The 16340-nt window shown below is 41.4% G+C and overlaps 3 protein-coding genes across 23 annotated transcripts in view; 2 read left to right on the top strand and 1 right to left on the bottom strand.

Moving 5' to 3' along the window:
* PRDM2 (PR/SET domain 2) overlaps positions 1–12774 on the bottom strand; it is a 51691-nt gene extending 38917 nt beyond the window's left edge. For all 3 annotated transcript variants that reach the window (XR_014931805.1, XM_085508929.1, XM_015882332.3), the window contains exons 1-4: positions 12665–12774; positions 8266–8339; positions 1939–2056; positions 998–1101 (exon numbers count right to left, since the gene is read on the bottom strand). Coding sequence is in view for 1 of the 3 variants with exons in the window: in XM_015882332.3 (XP_015737818.2) it covers positions 998–1101; positions 1939–2056; positions 8266–8274 (231 nt within the window). In the remaining 2 variants the exon portion in view is untranslated. The remainder of the gene's footprint in view (positions 1–997; positions 1102–1938; positions 2057–8265; positions 8340–12664) is intronic.
* Positions 12775–12792: 18 nt separating this feature from the next.
* Positions 12793–16340, top strand: part of DHRS3 (dehydrogenase/reductase 3) — a 145788-nt gene continuing 142240 nt past the window's right edge. For 16 of the 18 annotated variants that reach the window (XM_085508946.1, XM_085508940.1, XM_085508954.1 and 13 more), the window contains exons 1-3: positions 12793–13017; positions 14570–14620; positions 15074–15131. The gene's annotated coding sequence lies outside the window, so the exon portion shown is untranslated. The remainder of the gene's footprint in view (positions 13018–14569; positions 14621–15073; positions 15132–16340) is intronic. The other 2 variants (XM_085508949.1, XM_085508948.1) reach the window with 1 other exon arrangement.
* Positions 12793–16340, top strand: part of LRRC38 (leucine rich repeat containing 38) — a 45064-nt gene continuing 41516 nt past the window's right edge. For both annotated transcript variants that reach the window (XM_085508959.1, XM_015882338.3), the window contains exons 1-3: positions 12793–13017; positions 14570–14620; positions 15074–15131. The gene's annotated coding sequence lies outside the window, so the exon portion shown is untranslated. The remainder of the gene's footprint in view (positions 13018–14569; positions 14621–15073; positions 15132–16340) is intronic.

Raw genomic sequence — 16340 nt, 5'->3', positions numbered from 1 at the left:
TTATACAGTAGAATTGGTCAGATTAAATACTAGTTTGATAAAACAAACATTCTACTTCACTTTATTACTTTCCGGAACATGAATTTGCATTTATGGGAAATTATTCTAGCTCAGTTCCTCTGATGTAGCTTATCATTAAGCTTTGCATGATTATCCAGTGTTTTATGTAGCTCTCTTTTTGCAGGCCAGAGGCTAGAAGGACAACTCCTACCAATCTCTCTAACCTAAAGATCTGTACATTAGCATGTTCTGAACAGAAATTGCCATGCCAGAGTTCCTCCATCCCTCCTCCTTGACCACGCATTCTGCTAAAGCCATTTGCTGTGTATAGAAAGTTTTGTTTCAGAAAGTGTGACGTTGTCTTTGGGAGTTTTTAGGAACTGATTTATTTAAAGACACCGCAGATAGAATTTAACTCCAGATTAAGATGAAATCTACATAATATCTGAGGTCTTATGACTGTCAGAGGAGCTTGAAAAAAACTATTCAGCTGTCCAGACAGTATTTGCTTTAAGGTAAACCCAAATACAAGCAGCACAAGAAATACTGAAACAGCTGAGAACTTTTATGGAAGCTCCAAAAGCAAAACCAATCCCCATAACAAAGCTGTTTTTCAAAGAGCTGGATGAGGAGGAATGCTGAGATTTCCTTAAGACATTCCATATCCTTCCAGGTTCCCTCATTTCATAAGTGGTTAAAAATACACAACTGAAGAATGGATATTATTGAGTGTTCAAGCCAACAAAGTGAAGCTTTATTTGTAGTAGACTCTTAAAGAAAGGAGGGAGAAAATTAATACAGCAAACTCAAACAGTTTCAGTAGTTTAAAGCTTTGTAATTCAGAATCATTTCTCAAACCAAGGATCTGTAAATAGATTTGCAATGGTAACCACAGATATGTAAGTAGCAACTGTCTTACATCTAAAATCTCTAGAAAGGTAAATACAAAATACTGACCTAATGACAGACACCTTTTTCCTTAGCCAGTTTTTCTTACCTCCCACATGTATACATTGCTCTTAACTTGAGATCTTTTTTTCTTGTCGCCAACAAAAGGCCCAAATTTCTTCCCTTTTAAAATTGACTTTGTTGCCCAAACACCTGAAAAGATACATACCAGTAATTATAACAAACATAACTGAGCTCAAGAAAGATCTTCTATTCACATCTCATACATCTTACAATCACTGCATGTGATAAATTCAAAATGCCATAAGGAATAGAAGTTTTCTAACACTTTCCTTCCTTCTACCTCACTCAATTCCAACGTAACACTCTCATTCAGACCATGCCAGATCAGGTTCATACTAGAAAATATTAACCTTGCTCCAAGGAGTTTATAACCTGTTACTAACAGTAAACACATCCAGGATATTCCTTCATCTGCCAAGTTTTAACATCAAATATCCAATCTGCAACTCTGATTTCCAAAGTCCTCCCGGGTTAAACTCTGCTTAAAAAATAAGCATTTTGCATGATCACACAAACAATACTTTGTTCCATATAGCAGCTCTCAAGTCTGCGCTGAGTCACGTAAGAGACTTTTTGTATTGATGGGATAGTGAGACACAGCATTCTGAAGATAAGAATAAGATAGCAAAAACACAAAACTGACAGAAGTGAAAATGCTTTAAATTAAGGCAGCTAGTAAAGGAACATACCAACACCTCCATAACCCAACCTCTTTGCATCCTGGTCCATCTTTGACCCAGGGTTTGATCGTTCAGGAACATAACCTTGCTCTGCTAGAGGAACTGCAACAGTAGGAGACCACTCCTCCCAGTATAAATAGTTTCAGATAAATGCATCATACATTCATTTCTTCTTCATTCATTGCCCAGCACACAAAGGCACCAAACATTCACAACATTTGCAGCAAGCAATTTACATGAGCCATTTCAAAAGCCTTCAGTCTCTTTTTACAGTCGTTGTACTCACCAAGCCTTGTCTTGTCAACAGCAGATGGGAAGAGCCTGACATCCTCAGGAAGCCCCCGAAGCACGTGCTCAGGTACATCAGCCAAGGTCTCCACTACAGCAGGAGGCTCAGTTGTGTTCTGCAAGTCAGAAACCAGAAGAGCCACAACCATTAGCAAAGAAAAAGAAGAATAACGTAACAACTGATAAACCTATGTGAGCTGTTCCTGAGAGTTTTATCTCCTACTTTTACTCGTAAGAAAAGTAGCCGACTGCTGAAGTTGATAGATGTGACTGCAAACAGTGAGTAAATCTAACTGGAAGGGTTTCCTTATTTCTTACAAGCCATTTGCCATCTCATTTATTTTCCTTGGTTTCCCTTACAACCATAGTCAAAATTCCCCCATTAGATACTTGGGAAACACAGAGCTCAAGGTATTTTATTTATCTTATCTGAACACAGCTTACCTGGCAGCACAATTTCACTATTCCTAAAGATGAAAGAAGAGGAATCGCTGTGGTTTCACACAATGGAAAACATCTATCCATAATATTCTATTTACATACGTTGATCTTTCAGGAGATGGCTTTCATGTGCGCTCATGCTCAATCATTGAAAATGCTTGTTAATATGGTGATCTAAAACTCATCCACAGACAGAAATACAGATCGACTTTCAATTGCTCTATCTTTTCTGATTAGTCATGCCATGAGAAACTACATTGAACAAGCAATTATATAAGTAATAGAACTGTTACATGCTACATTACGTTGAGACAACATCCACTTGAGCCATTTCCAATTATCATTCCTCCACATTTCAGACCAAACACATCAGATAAATCTATCTGCCTTTTGTATGCTTAGACTGTGCTCAAAGAAGTTTTTCATCACACAGTTGTTGACAGAAACGCTGCCTTGATTTTAGCATCCAGTTGTTATCACAATGAAACTTCCAGTTCTTCATTACACTACAATTATTTTGACTACGCAAAGTATTTGTAAATATTATTTATTCTGTTCTCAGACTGTTCTTAGATTAAAACAAAAAAGCACAAAGTGCAAAAACATACCAGCTCCTTTGTAACCTGTCTGGAAAGTCTTATTCAATTTTGAGCCAGCAAAGCAATTTCTTCATTATAAGCCTCAGCAAAAAGCCTTCAGGAAAGGTGAATAGAATCACATGGGCTGGACTGGATCCACCTCACATCTGTAGCACATGGCTTGTCTTTATTGAAACTGACAGTGCTAATGAAAAGGATGACTTGAAAAACATTTATGTTTTAATAACCATCCTTTTCATTTCAAGGTTTGACTTGAGGTAACACTCTGCCCCTGAGAAGCACTGGTTATCTGTGACCAACAGCAAGAAAAACATGGTTAGCTATTAAAAGCATGTCCACTAATAGACAGGTAGGAAATTAGAAGTAGTTGACTTCTAAAAACATTTATTTATAGTTAACGTACAGCTCAAAGCTTTTTTTATTATTGTTTTCTATGTTTTTGTGGTGTTTTTTTTAATCTTCCCATTCTTTTAAGTGAAAATCGAGATACACTGCAAGGTACACTGCAGTCTCCCTGCAAGCAGCCCAGGTTTGTGCTGCTGTACTCCCAGTGAGAGAACCAGTGCCCCAGTTTTGCATGAGGACATGCTGAAATTACAAAAGAAAGAGCAGCTCCAAATCCAGAGCACTCATGGTGAGAGAGCAGAGCTGCTCATGCAGCCGTCCATTTTACTTTTGTCAATCATTACCTAAACTTGCACATTAAAGTCCCAAACAGAACAACCATGTATGCTTTGATGCATAAAGGAGAAAATGATGCAAAGCTTCACAAACAGGAATAACTTGCCTAAAAATACAAAAGGGATGGCTTTGGAAATACAGGGCAAAGCAGGAATATCAGCTACCCACCACACTGAGAGAAACTGCATAAACGTCAGTGATTCTTTGTTTCCTCTGTTCAAGTGATGCCTTTCGGGTATTCTTGTTCTAAACAGTCTCAAAACACAATCTAAAATAGCTTCTCATGTTGCCTTCCTCGAGCACATCTCTCATGGGAGAAAGACCAAATAGGAATTCATGGAGTACACGATACTCAAATATCTGAAAAATGTATATAGTATATAAAGGAAAAGTGATTTTTTACCTGTTGAGCCTAGGACACAGCAGTAAACAAACTACTCCAGTATATATACCAGAATGGGAATTTGGGATATACCATCTTCTCCGCTACAAGCACAAACACACTGTGCTGCTCAACCCTGGATGCCAGGGGACAGAGATGAGCTTCCCTGCACACCCTGAGTCCAGTAACACATACATACCCATACTGGTAGCATGGCTGACACTGAAGCTTGCTTTGCAATGAACTTCCCAGAGCTACTGTTGGGTTACTGTTCTCCTCCTGCTGTTCTACTTTGCATGCCATTTCACTCCAGACATCAACCTTAAAGTATCTGCATCTCAAACTTACTGCTCTGCTTTGAAGAGAATGATAGGTTGTAAATAGTGTCATAAAAGTTATTTCTGTGTTCTGTTCTTAATTAAACCAACCGTTCAGAACCCTTAGCCAACAGGCTGTAATTAATACAAAATGTTTTAAGGTACCCTTTTAGCTGGAGAGGCTGTATAAAGCTAATAAGTGATTTATAGATGTTAAGTGATTAGCGTCATGTCCACTTTAAGGGATCCACAAGAGTCAATAGGCTGCTTGTAATTATATTCATGCTATTATTCACATAACACATAATAACAAGCGTTACTCACAGCTGTCACAAGACAACCAGCTCTTTAGTTAACAAGATACCTACTCCTGACTGAACAAACAGCATTACAAAAGCCACAGGCACATACAGCCTCTCATAAGGAGCCTATGAAAGAATGGTGCTTGGCACAAAAGAGGCCTATGTTGAACTTTATGCTACAGCCCTAAAAAAGTACCAGCCCCCTGACATTGAACTGTGACCACTCTGGGCAGCCACAAATACTGGTGACGATGGCAATAGCTCCTCTAACACGAAGGATGTTATATTTAAGTTCTGAAGAAACTTCAGGTGGTGTTAAATCACAACAAAAAAACAGGCAGTGCCACAGCTGTCCAAGTAAACTCGGACTGTCCAGACATGACTCTTGCTTTTACTTACAGCCTTAAAGCAGAGATGTAACAGCAGTGCCCACGTATTGAGTTGGGTGTTCATCTGTAACACCCAGCATTTTCCACTGAGCGCTTACAAAACGTTATGGAAACATGTTTTTAGATGCATCTCTCTATAGCCCACCACAATCGAGTTTTTACTCTTTTAAACAAAATGGATAAAGCTTCCCCAGCTTCTTTGTCCTCATATCCACGCTCCAGCAGTGCTCAGTATGGCAAGTATTCTCCTCTATATTTATGACTTGCTGAGTTAAGTTACAAGAAGGTCTTCTGTCAGCTTTCTGCAACAGCGAGAAAAATGAGAAAACTGGAGTCCTAGCAATGTTATTCTATTGCTGCCTTGGTAAGCCCTAACAGCTGCACATCCTAGAAAGCTATTTGTAGGGGAGAAAGACCCCGAAATTGGAAACTGTGGAAGGAACAGAATGCCAGAAATCCCTTTCCATCCACTGGAGTGAGGGACAAGGTTAAAAAAATCCTTGCTCTTTAGTTATAATAGCTGAAAGTCTATTTGCAGCAGATCTATGTTTTATTTCCTTTTATTTTGCTCTTCCAATGGCCAGAAAGAAAAAACAGGGATAAAGGAAGGTCGAGTCAGACATCTGTTGGCCTTGAGCTGATATGAGAGTCCACATCTGAGCAGACAGAAAAGAAACTTGCTCTTCTCTGCATCCCAAACAAAGAGGCCCAAATATCCTCCCACTATCCAGCCCCACCACTTCATTAAGGGAACACCACTCTCATTTCTCTTTCACAGCAGTTTCTAACAAATTACATATAGAATCACAGAATTCTACAGTAAAATAAACAATTTAATTCAGTCAAATCAGCACATTCTAATCTTATTTGCAATTTAAATTTAGCTTCTTCAAACACCTTTAAGATCAAAACCCAAGGGAACGCCTACCTGCCATAGGAAGAAATAATATGATTTCAATCGCTTTTCCACCAACGTTTAACAACCATATTCAAATTGCCTTTCTTTCCTATAAAGAGAAGTTCACCTCTTGGTAAGGATACATACAAGCGCATGTCCTAGTGCCAACACCGCATTAAACTGAAGACATCCTATGGTGTTTTTGACCCATGCCAGCAATTCAAAGGTTGCAAAGGCCCACAGTGCTCATCCAGTCCCAACCCCCTGCTGTGTGCAGGGTCACCAACCAGCAGCCCAGGCTGCCCAGAGCCACATCCAGCCTGGCCTTGAATGCCTGCAGGGATGGGGCATCCACAGCCTCCTTGGGCAACCTGTTGTAGTGCATCACCACCCTCTGGGTGAAAAACTTCCTCCTAGGATCCAACCTAAACCTCCCCTGTCTCAGTGTAAAACCATTCCCCTTTGTCCTTCAGTGTCCCTTGCCATTAAAGAGACAGAGGCAAAGCACAGGAGACAGAAGGGAGTTGTGAAAGGAAAACAGAAACCAAGAGCTAACACGGGGCAGGGAGAAGCAGGAGTCTCCTATCAAAAAACCCTACTGAACTCATCCCAGTTTTACTTCACGTGCTTGAAGACTGAAGATGTATTAGAAGTAATTGAATTAATCAATTTAGAAACTCAGAAAGCACTTGAGTGCAAGTGCAGGTGTAATTTATCTTATGTCTACATTAATGTTGCAATAACTTCCTATTCAGTGTTCCATGTAACTTTCTCCCTGCTTTATCTTAACGCAGGCTGGGATGCAATAAATGCTACTGATCAAAAACCCACACTTGCTTGTTTGTTTTTTTTTGGCACTTGAAACATGTTTGGCATTAAAGACATGTCTTATACAGATCTGTCACTACAACTTGTAAATGGTGAATAAGGGCACTGCAAGAAAAAACACCACAGGTTTGATGCTAGGGACACACTCAGTATGAATGGTAATTGAACAATAAAAAGCCTTATGAGCTCCGTACACTTTGGATACTAAAGGCAAAAGGCAGAGATGCCAAGAAGGACTTGATGCTGTTGTAACTCTCCCCAGAGGAAGGGTCATCTTTGTATTGAATTGTAAGGTGACAAACATCACAGCACTGCGTAAATGGTGCTACCAATCCCAGGATGAAGGACAAAGACTTTGTTTTATACAGTGCAGAAATTTTATTCAGTTCTAAAAAGGGAGAAGCATTCACCAATGTGGAGTGAGGAAACACAAATGGGAAGGAAACAGCTACAGATAGCACAGATTACCACCAAAATCTTTTGGAGCAAGTAATGAAGCAGAAGGACTATTGCTCGAACAGAACAATAAGCTGTGGGCATTATGCCACAGCACCTTCCAAATTAACCTTACAGGGGAAAAAACTTCAAGTCTCAAAAGAAGGAAATGGTGAAGCAATAGTTATCTTTGTTGCCCCAAACAAGACCACTCATCCTTCACAGGGTGCAAACAGAAATGTTCATTGCATTACATATAAAGCATATATATATACATATATAATGCGCAAGAATGTGCCCTCTACAATGTATATTAGAAGACTGACCTATGACTGAGATCCTATTTTGCTTTTTGTTTTATTAATATATTTTTTTCTCCCACTTAAAAATCAGAGCAATCAGAAACATCCTACCATATAATTCCACATTTAAGTAATTGCATTTACACCCCTATAGCTTCAGTGGTGGAGTATACTTCAGCAGAGTGCTAATTGTACTCTGTGCCAATAACAACCAATTAAGGGTTTAAAAGCACAAGAGTAGTTCATTAGGAACAGCAATGAGAAAAAGTATACAAAGCATTTTGCATTGCTGTGTACCATGGTTGTTCCTGGCCAACAAAACAAGAAGCTTCTGTTCATAGGCATCTTTTTAGCAAATTGAATAGCATTCTTTCAGGGTGTTACCCCATGGTCACACTCCCATGCCAAGGGGACTTGGTAAGACAATCCAAACAGAGAAGCACTTATAAGAATAACTTAAGGCAATATTTACTTCTTCTATAGCAAACACACTATTTGTATTTTTTTCTGCTTGGACAGACCAAAATAAATGCCCCTTCCCAACCTTTTCACTTGATCCAAAGTAAATACTTTGGTTCTAGAGAAGTGCGAATCTTCCCAATCAACCAATTTCTATGGCAGATGCTGTTCACTGAATGTTTCAAATGGTGCAGTGGTTTAAAAGGTAAGAAATGGAATCATTTCTTCTGACTTTTCGTATTAACATTGAGCTGTTCTATTTATTTTGCTAAAGTCTTCCACGGAAACTCACCTGATTCATTTTGAACTCCGGTTGTGTTCTGAGCAGACACACAGGACAGAGGAACTCCCCTGATTACATGAGCCCTACAAAGGAAAACAGACAACAGTAAGTCCTACCTACCAATTCACACTGACCTGAAAGCACACAGAGCTGTAGCTGCTCTTCCTAAGGGGCTGTTCACAATGCATCACACTGCTCTACACAAGATCTGTTCCAAGTTATTGGTCAGTTATAGCTCAGAATAATGTCATATCTAAAAGTTCTGTATATTTAGCCTTTTATTTTTTTAATACATGGAGAAAATAACACAGCAAGTGACATTGGAAACACAAATGGGAAGGACACATCCCAGTGTCATATGGTGTTGTCACTTTTTGGAGGCTGACCAGTACTTACCCACCAATCATTTCATTTAAGTGCTGTTATTTCTTCCCCCAACTATTTTTTTTCCACATAACAATCATTAAACAATTTTCCTGTTAGTTTTCATACCAAGCATTGAATTTAAAACCCGTTACTATTTCCAGCCACTCCTGGGATGTCAAATCCAGCCATGGCAATAACGTCCCTTTGTCTCCATGCTCTCCCAACAGTTGTTTCCAACACATCTCCCACATGCCATTTTCACCCCACAGCCTTGACAGCTCAACTCGTTTTCCCTCCTGACAAAAGTGATTTCTGCTTCTGTTTGGGACAAATGGTTTCTGAAAGGCGGTCAGCAGGCTGCCTGCCACCTGCTGGAACTGCCCGCATACATGGAGGTGCTGATTTAAGGCAAAGCAAAGCTGGAGTCGGGTACATTTCCGCACTGAGATGGCGCAGTAACAGAGGAAAATGCAGAGCTCCTTCATTCCGTGCTCACTTGAGTGATGCCTGCTTCATGGCAATTTGTAAATGAAGTATTCTGGATGGTATTTCCTAGTGTGAATAAAGCCTGATACTGGGGAAGAAATGTTTGCTTTTTCTATGTTGGGCTAGGAAGTTTTTCATGCAGAGGGTGGTGACGCACTGGAACATGTTGCCCAAGGAGGCTGTGGATGCCCCATCCCTGCAGGCATTCAAGGCCAGGCTGGATGCGGCTCTGGGCTGCTGGTTGATAACCCTGCACATAGCAGGGGGTTGGAACTGGATGAGCACTGTGGTCATTTCCAACCCAGGCCATTCTGTGATTCTATGTATATTATTATTCAACTTCCATAGAACTGTATGTATCCAAACCTTTCCCTGAGCCTTCATAAGAAGTGACCAACCTCAGCAGAACGATGTATTTAAAGTTCTCCCCAACAGACTGTGCCCTGTACTTTAAGCTACAAGTTGCCAGAGGAATCAGTTCACCAAAAAGCATAAGATGAGAAATAAAGCTGCAGTAAATGAAAAGCTGCAATAACTACTAATAAAAGTACCCATTTAATTTAAAGCACCCGTTTCACCTTAAAATTGTATTCCTGCAGCTCTGGTAAATGATGCAAGCTCTGCAACTTAAAAACTATCTGAAAACATTTCCCTATTTTCTTTCCTTGTTAACATTGAAGAAAACTGTATAGAAAGGCTGACTGTAACTGTACCAGAAAAAGAAGAAAAGAAGATCGACTTCAGCCTAAATATACCATGTGGGTGCTCACTAACTTAAGTTCTACCTGCATAAAATGACCTAAGAACAGAAAACAAAGCATCAGTAACATAAAGTTACATTTTTAACCTCCATCTCCACTAAAACGTGGATGTGTGACCCCAACACAACACCGACCAATAGGAAATTTCAATTAACTTCCAGAAAATCAGGGCATGTATATTTCAAACCACCACCCACTGTGTATCCTATGAGTACAACATTGCCCAGCACACTCACAAGGTACTGAAGCAACAGAGAAACAAGTCAGAAAAGTCAGATTTATTGCATCTTAATCTCTGAAAAATTCATTATGAAGGACTTGTTGGAAAGTCTTCCTTGGAATGAATGCTGCTTATTTTGTATAAAATTAGTTACTTTGTGTTATGGATTGGTTGGGTTTTTTCATACTGGAAGTACTGGCTTAGTAAGTGCTCCCAGCAGCTGTGCTGACCCATTCACCTTCTGCTTTTCTAAACCACAATTATCATCTCTAGGAGGTGATTCTTTCACTTTGAAGAGGAATATCGCTTCCAATTCAGAGGAATGAAAAAGAAACAGGTGTGAGAGCATCGGTCCTGATTTTGAAGCTGAAAATAGGACTGCATTACGTTGCTGTCCAGGTAAAAACACATCAATTACAAAGCTGGAACAAACCCTAAAAGCTTCAAGAGCCTCTTCTCCCATCCAGGGCTCCAGGCTGGGAAACTGCAGGGTGATGGAAATGCTCTTTCCCTTTGCTTTAGCTTTTAATTATAGCAGATGAAAGATCATGATTGTTTTTAAACATCTGGGTGCTTACCTTGTTGCACTTCAACCCCACAACAGCATTCACAGAACCACAGAGTATTTTTTCTATACTGTGGTATAGAAAATGCTGCAAAACTGCTGTGTTCTTATGGAAAGAAAGATGGTCATGTGTGGAGAATGAGTGAACTAGGGTGATTTTGTGAGGGCAATACACTACAGCAAGTATTAGTACAGGAAATAGAATGATTTGCAGGAGTAAAAGATTGGTCTGAATTACAGAACTCTAACAACGATGGAACAGTAAATCAAAAGGGGATAGCACGAAGCATAATCAATTCTTTGAGATGAGGAGTTATTAACTATAAAGATCGAAGACTCAGTTGGAAATATAAAGAACGAGGTATCCCAGTGCGGAGACTCAACACGCACCAGCTTGTGACCTCGGGCTGTTTGTAAATCTCTGACAAAGACAAAATAACCTATAAAAGTAGCAGACTCCAATCTGCAAACGTAAGCAAATGGCTCATGATGAGGCACCGTTGCTGCAAGGCATAGCCTACATTGCCATCCTCTCCCCCAGTTGAGACTCTCACCTGCAGGTATGGCATGAACAGTGGCTGTAGACTGGGGACAGGCAAAAACATTATTACAAATGTAACCTCTACATCTATCTGAACTTGCTTTAAGAGACTGGCATCCAATGCAGGACAGTATTTAGAGCTCCTTTTTATTTATTAGCATTTTTATAACCTCAAAGTGATTGTTTGCCCTTTATTCCACATAACCAGGGTTCCACTAGAACCAAACTTGGCCTCTTTCTTATGTTCTGAGCCATAGGGTGGATGAGCTGAAGCACTTCTGACCCAGCCAACCCTGGAGGACAACACTGAGTTGAACTATGTGTCTGAAGACAGATACATAGAGATGGGACAACAAGGATGGCTTCAAACTAACAAAGGGGAGATTTAGGTTAATGTCAGAGGGAAATTACTCAGAGGGCAGCAAGGCCCTGGCACTGCTACCAAGAGAACATTCTATGATGGAATTACAGAATGGCATGGGCTGAAAAGGACCACAATGATCATCTGGTTCCAACCCCCTGCTGTGTGCAGGGTCACCAACCAGCAGCCCAGGCTGCCCAGAGCCACATCCAGCCTGGCCTTGAATGCCTGCAGGGATGGGGCATCCACAGCCTCCTTGGGCAACATGTTCCAGTGCATCCAGTTTAGTTTGCACACTAAACCATGTCAAAGTACTACATCTTCAGCGACCCAAACACACTCCTGAGCAGCCCATTCCAGTGCCCTACCACTCCTTTGGATCAGTTTTCCCTAATATCCAACCTGAACCTCTCCTGGTGCAACTTGAGGCCACCACCTCTTGTCTATCAGTAGTCATGCAGGAGCAAAGGCTGAGCCTACCTCACCATAACCACCCTTCAGGTCCCTGTACAGAGTGATGAGTTCTCTGAGCCATCTCTTCTCCAGATTGACCCATCAGCATCGCTCACTTCTCTGCACACACTCCGGGGTCTCCATGCTTGTATTGTAGTGAAGGACCCAACATAGCACACAGCACTGAGCTCAGAGGGATGATCACCTCCTGCTGGCTGCACAAGGCAGGATGCTGATGGCCTTTGGGCCATCTGGGCACACTGCTGGCTCCTGTTCAACTTGCTGCCGACCAATCCTTTCAGTACAGCCCTATAGCAAAGCATGGGGTTGCATTGACTGAAGCGGCACTTGTTGGCGCTGAATCTCATCCTATCGCTCATCCTGCCCGGGTCCCTCAGCCGGACCATCCCACCTCCCAGCAAAGTACCGCTTTCCCCCAACTCTCTGTCACCTGCCAACTTACACAGGGTGCACTCACCCACATCATTAACTACGACACCGAACAGCGCGGGCCGCAGCACCGACACCCGCGTACCCCGCCCGGCCCCACACAACCCAGGCCCCCTCCCCGCCGCACCCCCGGCTCTACCCACCGCCCCCACGGCCCGTCCCGCCCTCCGGCACAGCAGCGCCCTCGGGGCCGCCTCCCTCTCACCTCCGAAGCCACCAACAACCTCCTCTTCGTCTTCCACCACCCGCGGCCCCGGCTCAGAAAGGAGCGGAACGGCCTCAGCTCCGGCACCGTCCGGACGCCATTTTGTCTCCAGCCTCGGAAGTGACGTTGGGGGGAGGCCAGCGGGCAGTGCCCCCCGCTGCGGGACCCCCCTCCGGAGCGGGGCCGACCCCCATCGCCCCCCGTCGCCCCTCTTTCCTCCCCCATGTTTATCACAGAGCGCCTCGGCTCGTCCCATCTGCCGGAGCCGTCCTCTTCATCGCGGCCTCCAGCATCCGCCCTCATCCCCAGACAATGAGCTGTGGAGGAGAGCAGGTTCTCTTTCCCTATTCATGGTGATGTTCTTTTGTGTGTGGTTTTTATTTTTTCTTTAATCGTTGTTTTAATAGAGAGGTGGTTTTCTGTCCTCTGTGGTAAGAGTGTGTTATTTATTTACTATGTGGTAAAACAGACCGAGGAATGGGCTGGTTTCTAACAGCAGGTGGGAGTCATTAAGCTAATGTAGTTGTAGGAGATTGAATATAGGGATACTTTGCATTTCTTTGATTATTTTGATTGCACATCCATTGCACAAGCCCATCAAGGAGAAATATTAATGATGTGGATGTACAAGAGCAGCTGTGGTACCACAGCAGCGAAGTCCTGTTGCACACAGCGGGGAGGTTCCTTCACAAGCAGACAAGGAAGATCCCTGCTGAGCCTTTCTTGTTAAGCCAGTGCTTTTTAATAGTGCCTTCTGAGCAGCAGCTGAGGGAATGGAGATGGTCAGCCTGCAGAATAGCAGCTTCAGAGCAGACCTTATTGCTCTCTATGAGCCCTGAAGGGAGGTGGGGTGGGTTGAGGTTGGACTTGGGGTCTTGAAGGTCTTTTCCAACCTCAGTTCTGTGAGTGTAAACCACAGTGCTTCCAACAAGGATAGCTGCAAAGATGAGCTTTCAAGTGCAAGCAAGATGTTGAGTGCAAAGTCAAGAGTTTTGGGTTGTGGTGTGTAACTCCACCAACCAGGAAGGAGCAGTGATGCTCCTTCATGCACTACACATAGTACAAACCTTTTTAACTTCACAAATAGGAAGGATAAATTTTCTCAATACAAATCAAGCTATTCTTAAGATCCTAGGGTTGTAGAATGTTTTGAGTTGGAAGGGACCCTCGAGGCCATCTGGTCCAACTGCATTGCACTGAGCACGGACACCCACAGCTCCATCAGTGCTCAGAGCCCCTCAGCCTGTCCTTGGTTGTCTGCATTACCTCTGGGCTGTCTATGCAGTGCCTCACTGTAAAAAACTTATTCCATATATATATTAAAAAATCACTTAACCTATTTACAACACTAGAAAAAGTTCCAAGAAGAACCCAAGGTCCAAGAATCCCATTTAGAAAATGAAGTGGTTTATTATTTTCTTAGGTCTTGTAACTAATTTTCCTGTTTTCTAGAAACACCGAGACTTTCTATTGCTTTTCTATTGAGTGCTAACATTACCTCTAGGGCAAGGAAAAGGGTTTGCTTGGCTTTCTCTAGTAATAGATTAAGAATACAGTATAGCTAAAATAGGTTTATTTAATGTTTGGCTCAGTTGGAGATTTTATAAAGCTTTTTATTTCAGTGTACATTAGTATTTTATGCTTATTATTGAATATCTTTCTAATGGATGGTCTTAAAAACTTGTCAGTTGCCTCTACTCAGAACTGCTGTTTTATTTCTCCCTGCCTAGCAGTGTAATGCTGGAACAACCTGCAATTCTTTATAGAGTCGTGGGATGGCTTAGGTTGGAAGGGATCTCAAAGATCACCTACTTCTAATTATAGGTGTATAATAAAGGCCCCTTAATTCATGTTATTTTTGGTGTTTCTTGTTTTATTAACTGTTTGTTGTGCTCTGTGTTGTAGATAAAGAAAGAACTGTTGAAAAGCTGAAGCTCCAAACTGCATGGAAACAAGGTAGTATTATTCTAGTTGCTTTGTACTTAAGCTTGTAACTGCAACTGATTAAAGGCCATAGCTTTGTGGTAACAAAACCAGTATTTTTTTAAAGTTTCTTAATATTCTTAGAAGTTTTACATTGCTGTAAATCTTGAAGAGTTGGAGTAATAAGAGCTAAAAGTACTCTAGGTCTGTTAGTTAAGAACTTCAGTGATGGCTGTTATGGGTAAGTACAAAAAGCCTTACCAGCTGAAGAGCTATACTGATTTTACTAAGACAAGACAGGCTTGATGATTGGTTTGCATTATTTAATTTATTAACTAAGAGACTCTCACTTAGAGTTATTTTAAGGACAGATTAGTTTGCTTTTCTACAAGATCCACAGAGTAGAAAGCGATTCCTTTTGACTGCTGGAGATTCACAACTCTGTATCTGTTTGAATTACATGTTCCCTTTCTTTCTAAAATTCAGGGAGACAGAAGAAATATGAGGAAATGAAGAAGCGTGGAAGGAATGTGAGAAGAAAAAGGTAAGGAAGGCACTTCTGTCTGCTGGAGTTCTATTGTAACAGTCCAAAATGTTGTACTGAGTGTGGATGAATTTGTTAAAAATGTATTATTGGAAAGATGAAAAGAATTAATGCGTATAATTTAAACCCTTCAAAGGAGAGAGGTTAGAGCTTTCTTACGCTGTGGTAGTGTTCTATTAGGGAAAACAAATGCTTGTAAAGGTGTAAGCTGAGTTCTGACTTACTTGAATTCAGAGATCAGGGAAGCTGGATCTGGGATTTGGGCTGAAGTCTTCATTGATTTACGCTGAAAATGAGGTTTGAAGTTGTATGATGGTTTAAAGGCTTAAGAGATGGTCCTTGCAGAATGCTTTTCTTTTCCTTAATTGCACTGTTGATTCCTAAACTGTTTATTCTGTATCTTGGTGTTGAAGCTATTTTAGTCAGTAAATAAGGTGTGTCAAGGTCTGAGCTGTTTCAGGAAAGAAGTTCTTTATCCAAGTGCTGCTAAATATGGGCAAGTCTAAGAGCTCAGTTGGCTGAGCAGAACCAAACCGTGTTCTCATCAACTGAGTGAAAAAGCACTGGGTGTCTCATGCCAATATATCAAAGGACACAACAGCTTCTGGACGGCAGGTATGAACCTTGGTCATCTGTACACTGAAGGGAAACTCCTAATTTTGTCATGCAAGAATGTGCCTGCATTGTGTACAGGTTTAAATAAATAAGTAACAAACATGTATGACAGACACCAAGCCAATCATGGGTCTCACTAGGGTTAGTAGAATGCTTGTGGTGAATGATAGTTATGTGGCTGTAACAATAGATTCTCAGGTACTACATTGACTGAGTTAGAGCTTGTTCTGCGTAGAATAGAGTAAATCGACATATTAAGGATGCAAATAAACCATGTTGCAAATATAACAGTGTTTGTTTCAAGTACTTGATGAGTCTATAAGGGCATCCTCAGATAATAAATGTGTGATAGCAAATCTCTTGCAAATGCAGACTTTGCTTTTGAAATTGCTTCAAGTATCTGAGTCTTGGTTATTGGGTTCTATTAGTAACACTAATCCCTTTAGCTGTCACAAGAACTCTCAACCAAACAAAAGTAGGCTTGAAGATTTGCAGAAACTTGATACATAATGTATGATCTGTCAGCTCAGTATTACATGCATCGAACTACAGGGATTCCAGTTATTTTCCCTTGGGGCCTCGGTGGTAGTTTCT

The sequence above is a fragment of the Coturnix japonica genome, chromosome 9 (assembly GCF_054131305.1).
Source record: "Coturnix japonica strain WE chromosome 9, WE-NBRP24, whole genome shotgun sequence".
Lineage (NCBI taxonomy): Eukaryota > Metazoa > Chordata > Aves > Galliformes > Phasianidae > Coturnix > Coturnix japonica.
The sequence above is the reverse complement of the archived record's forward strand: the minus strand, read 5'-3'. Positions and strand labels throughout refer to the sequence as shown.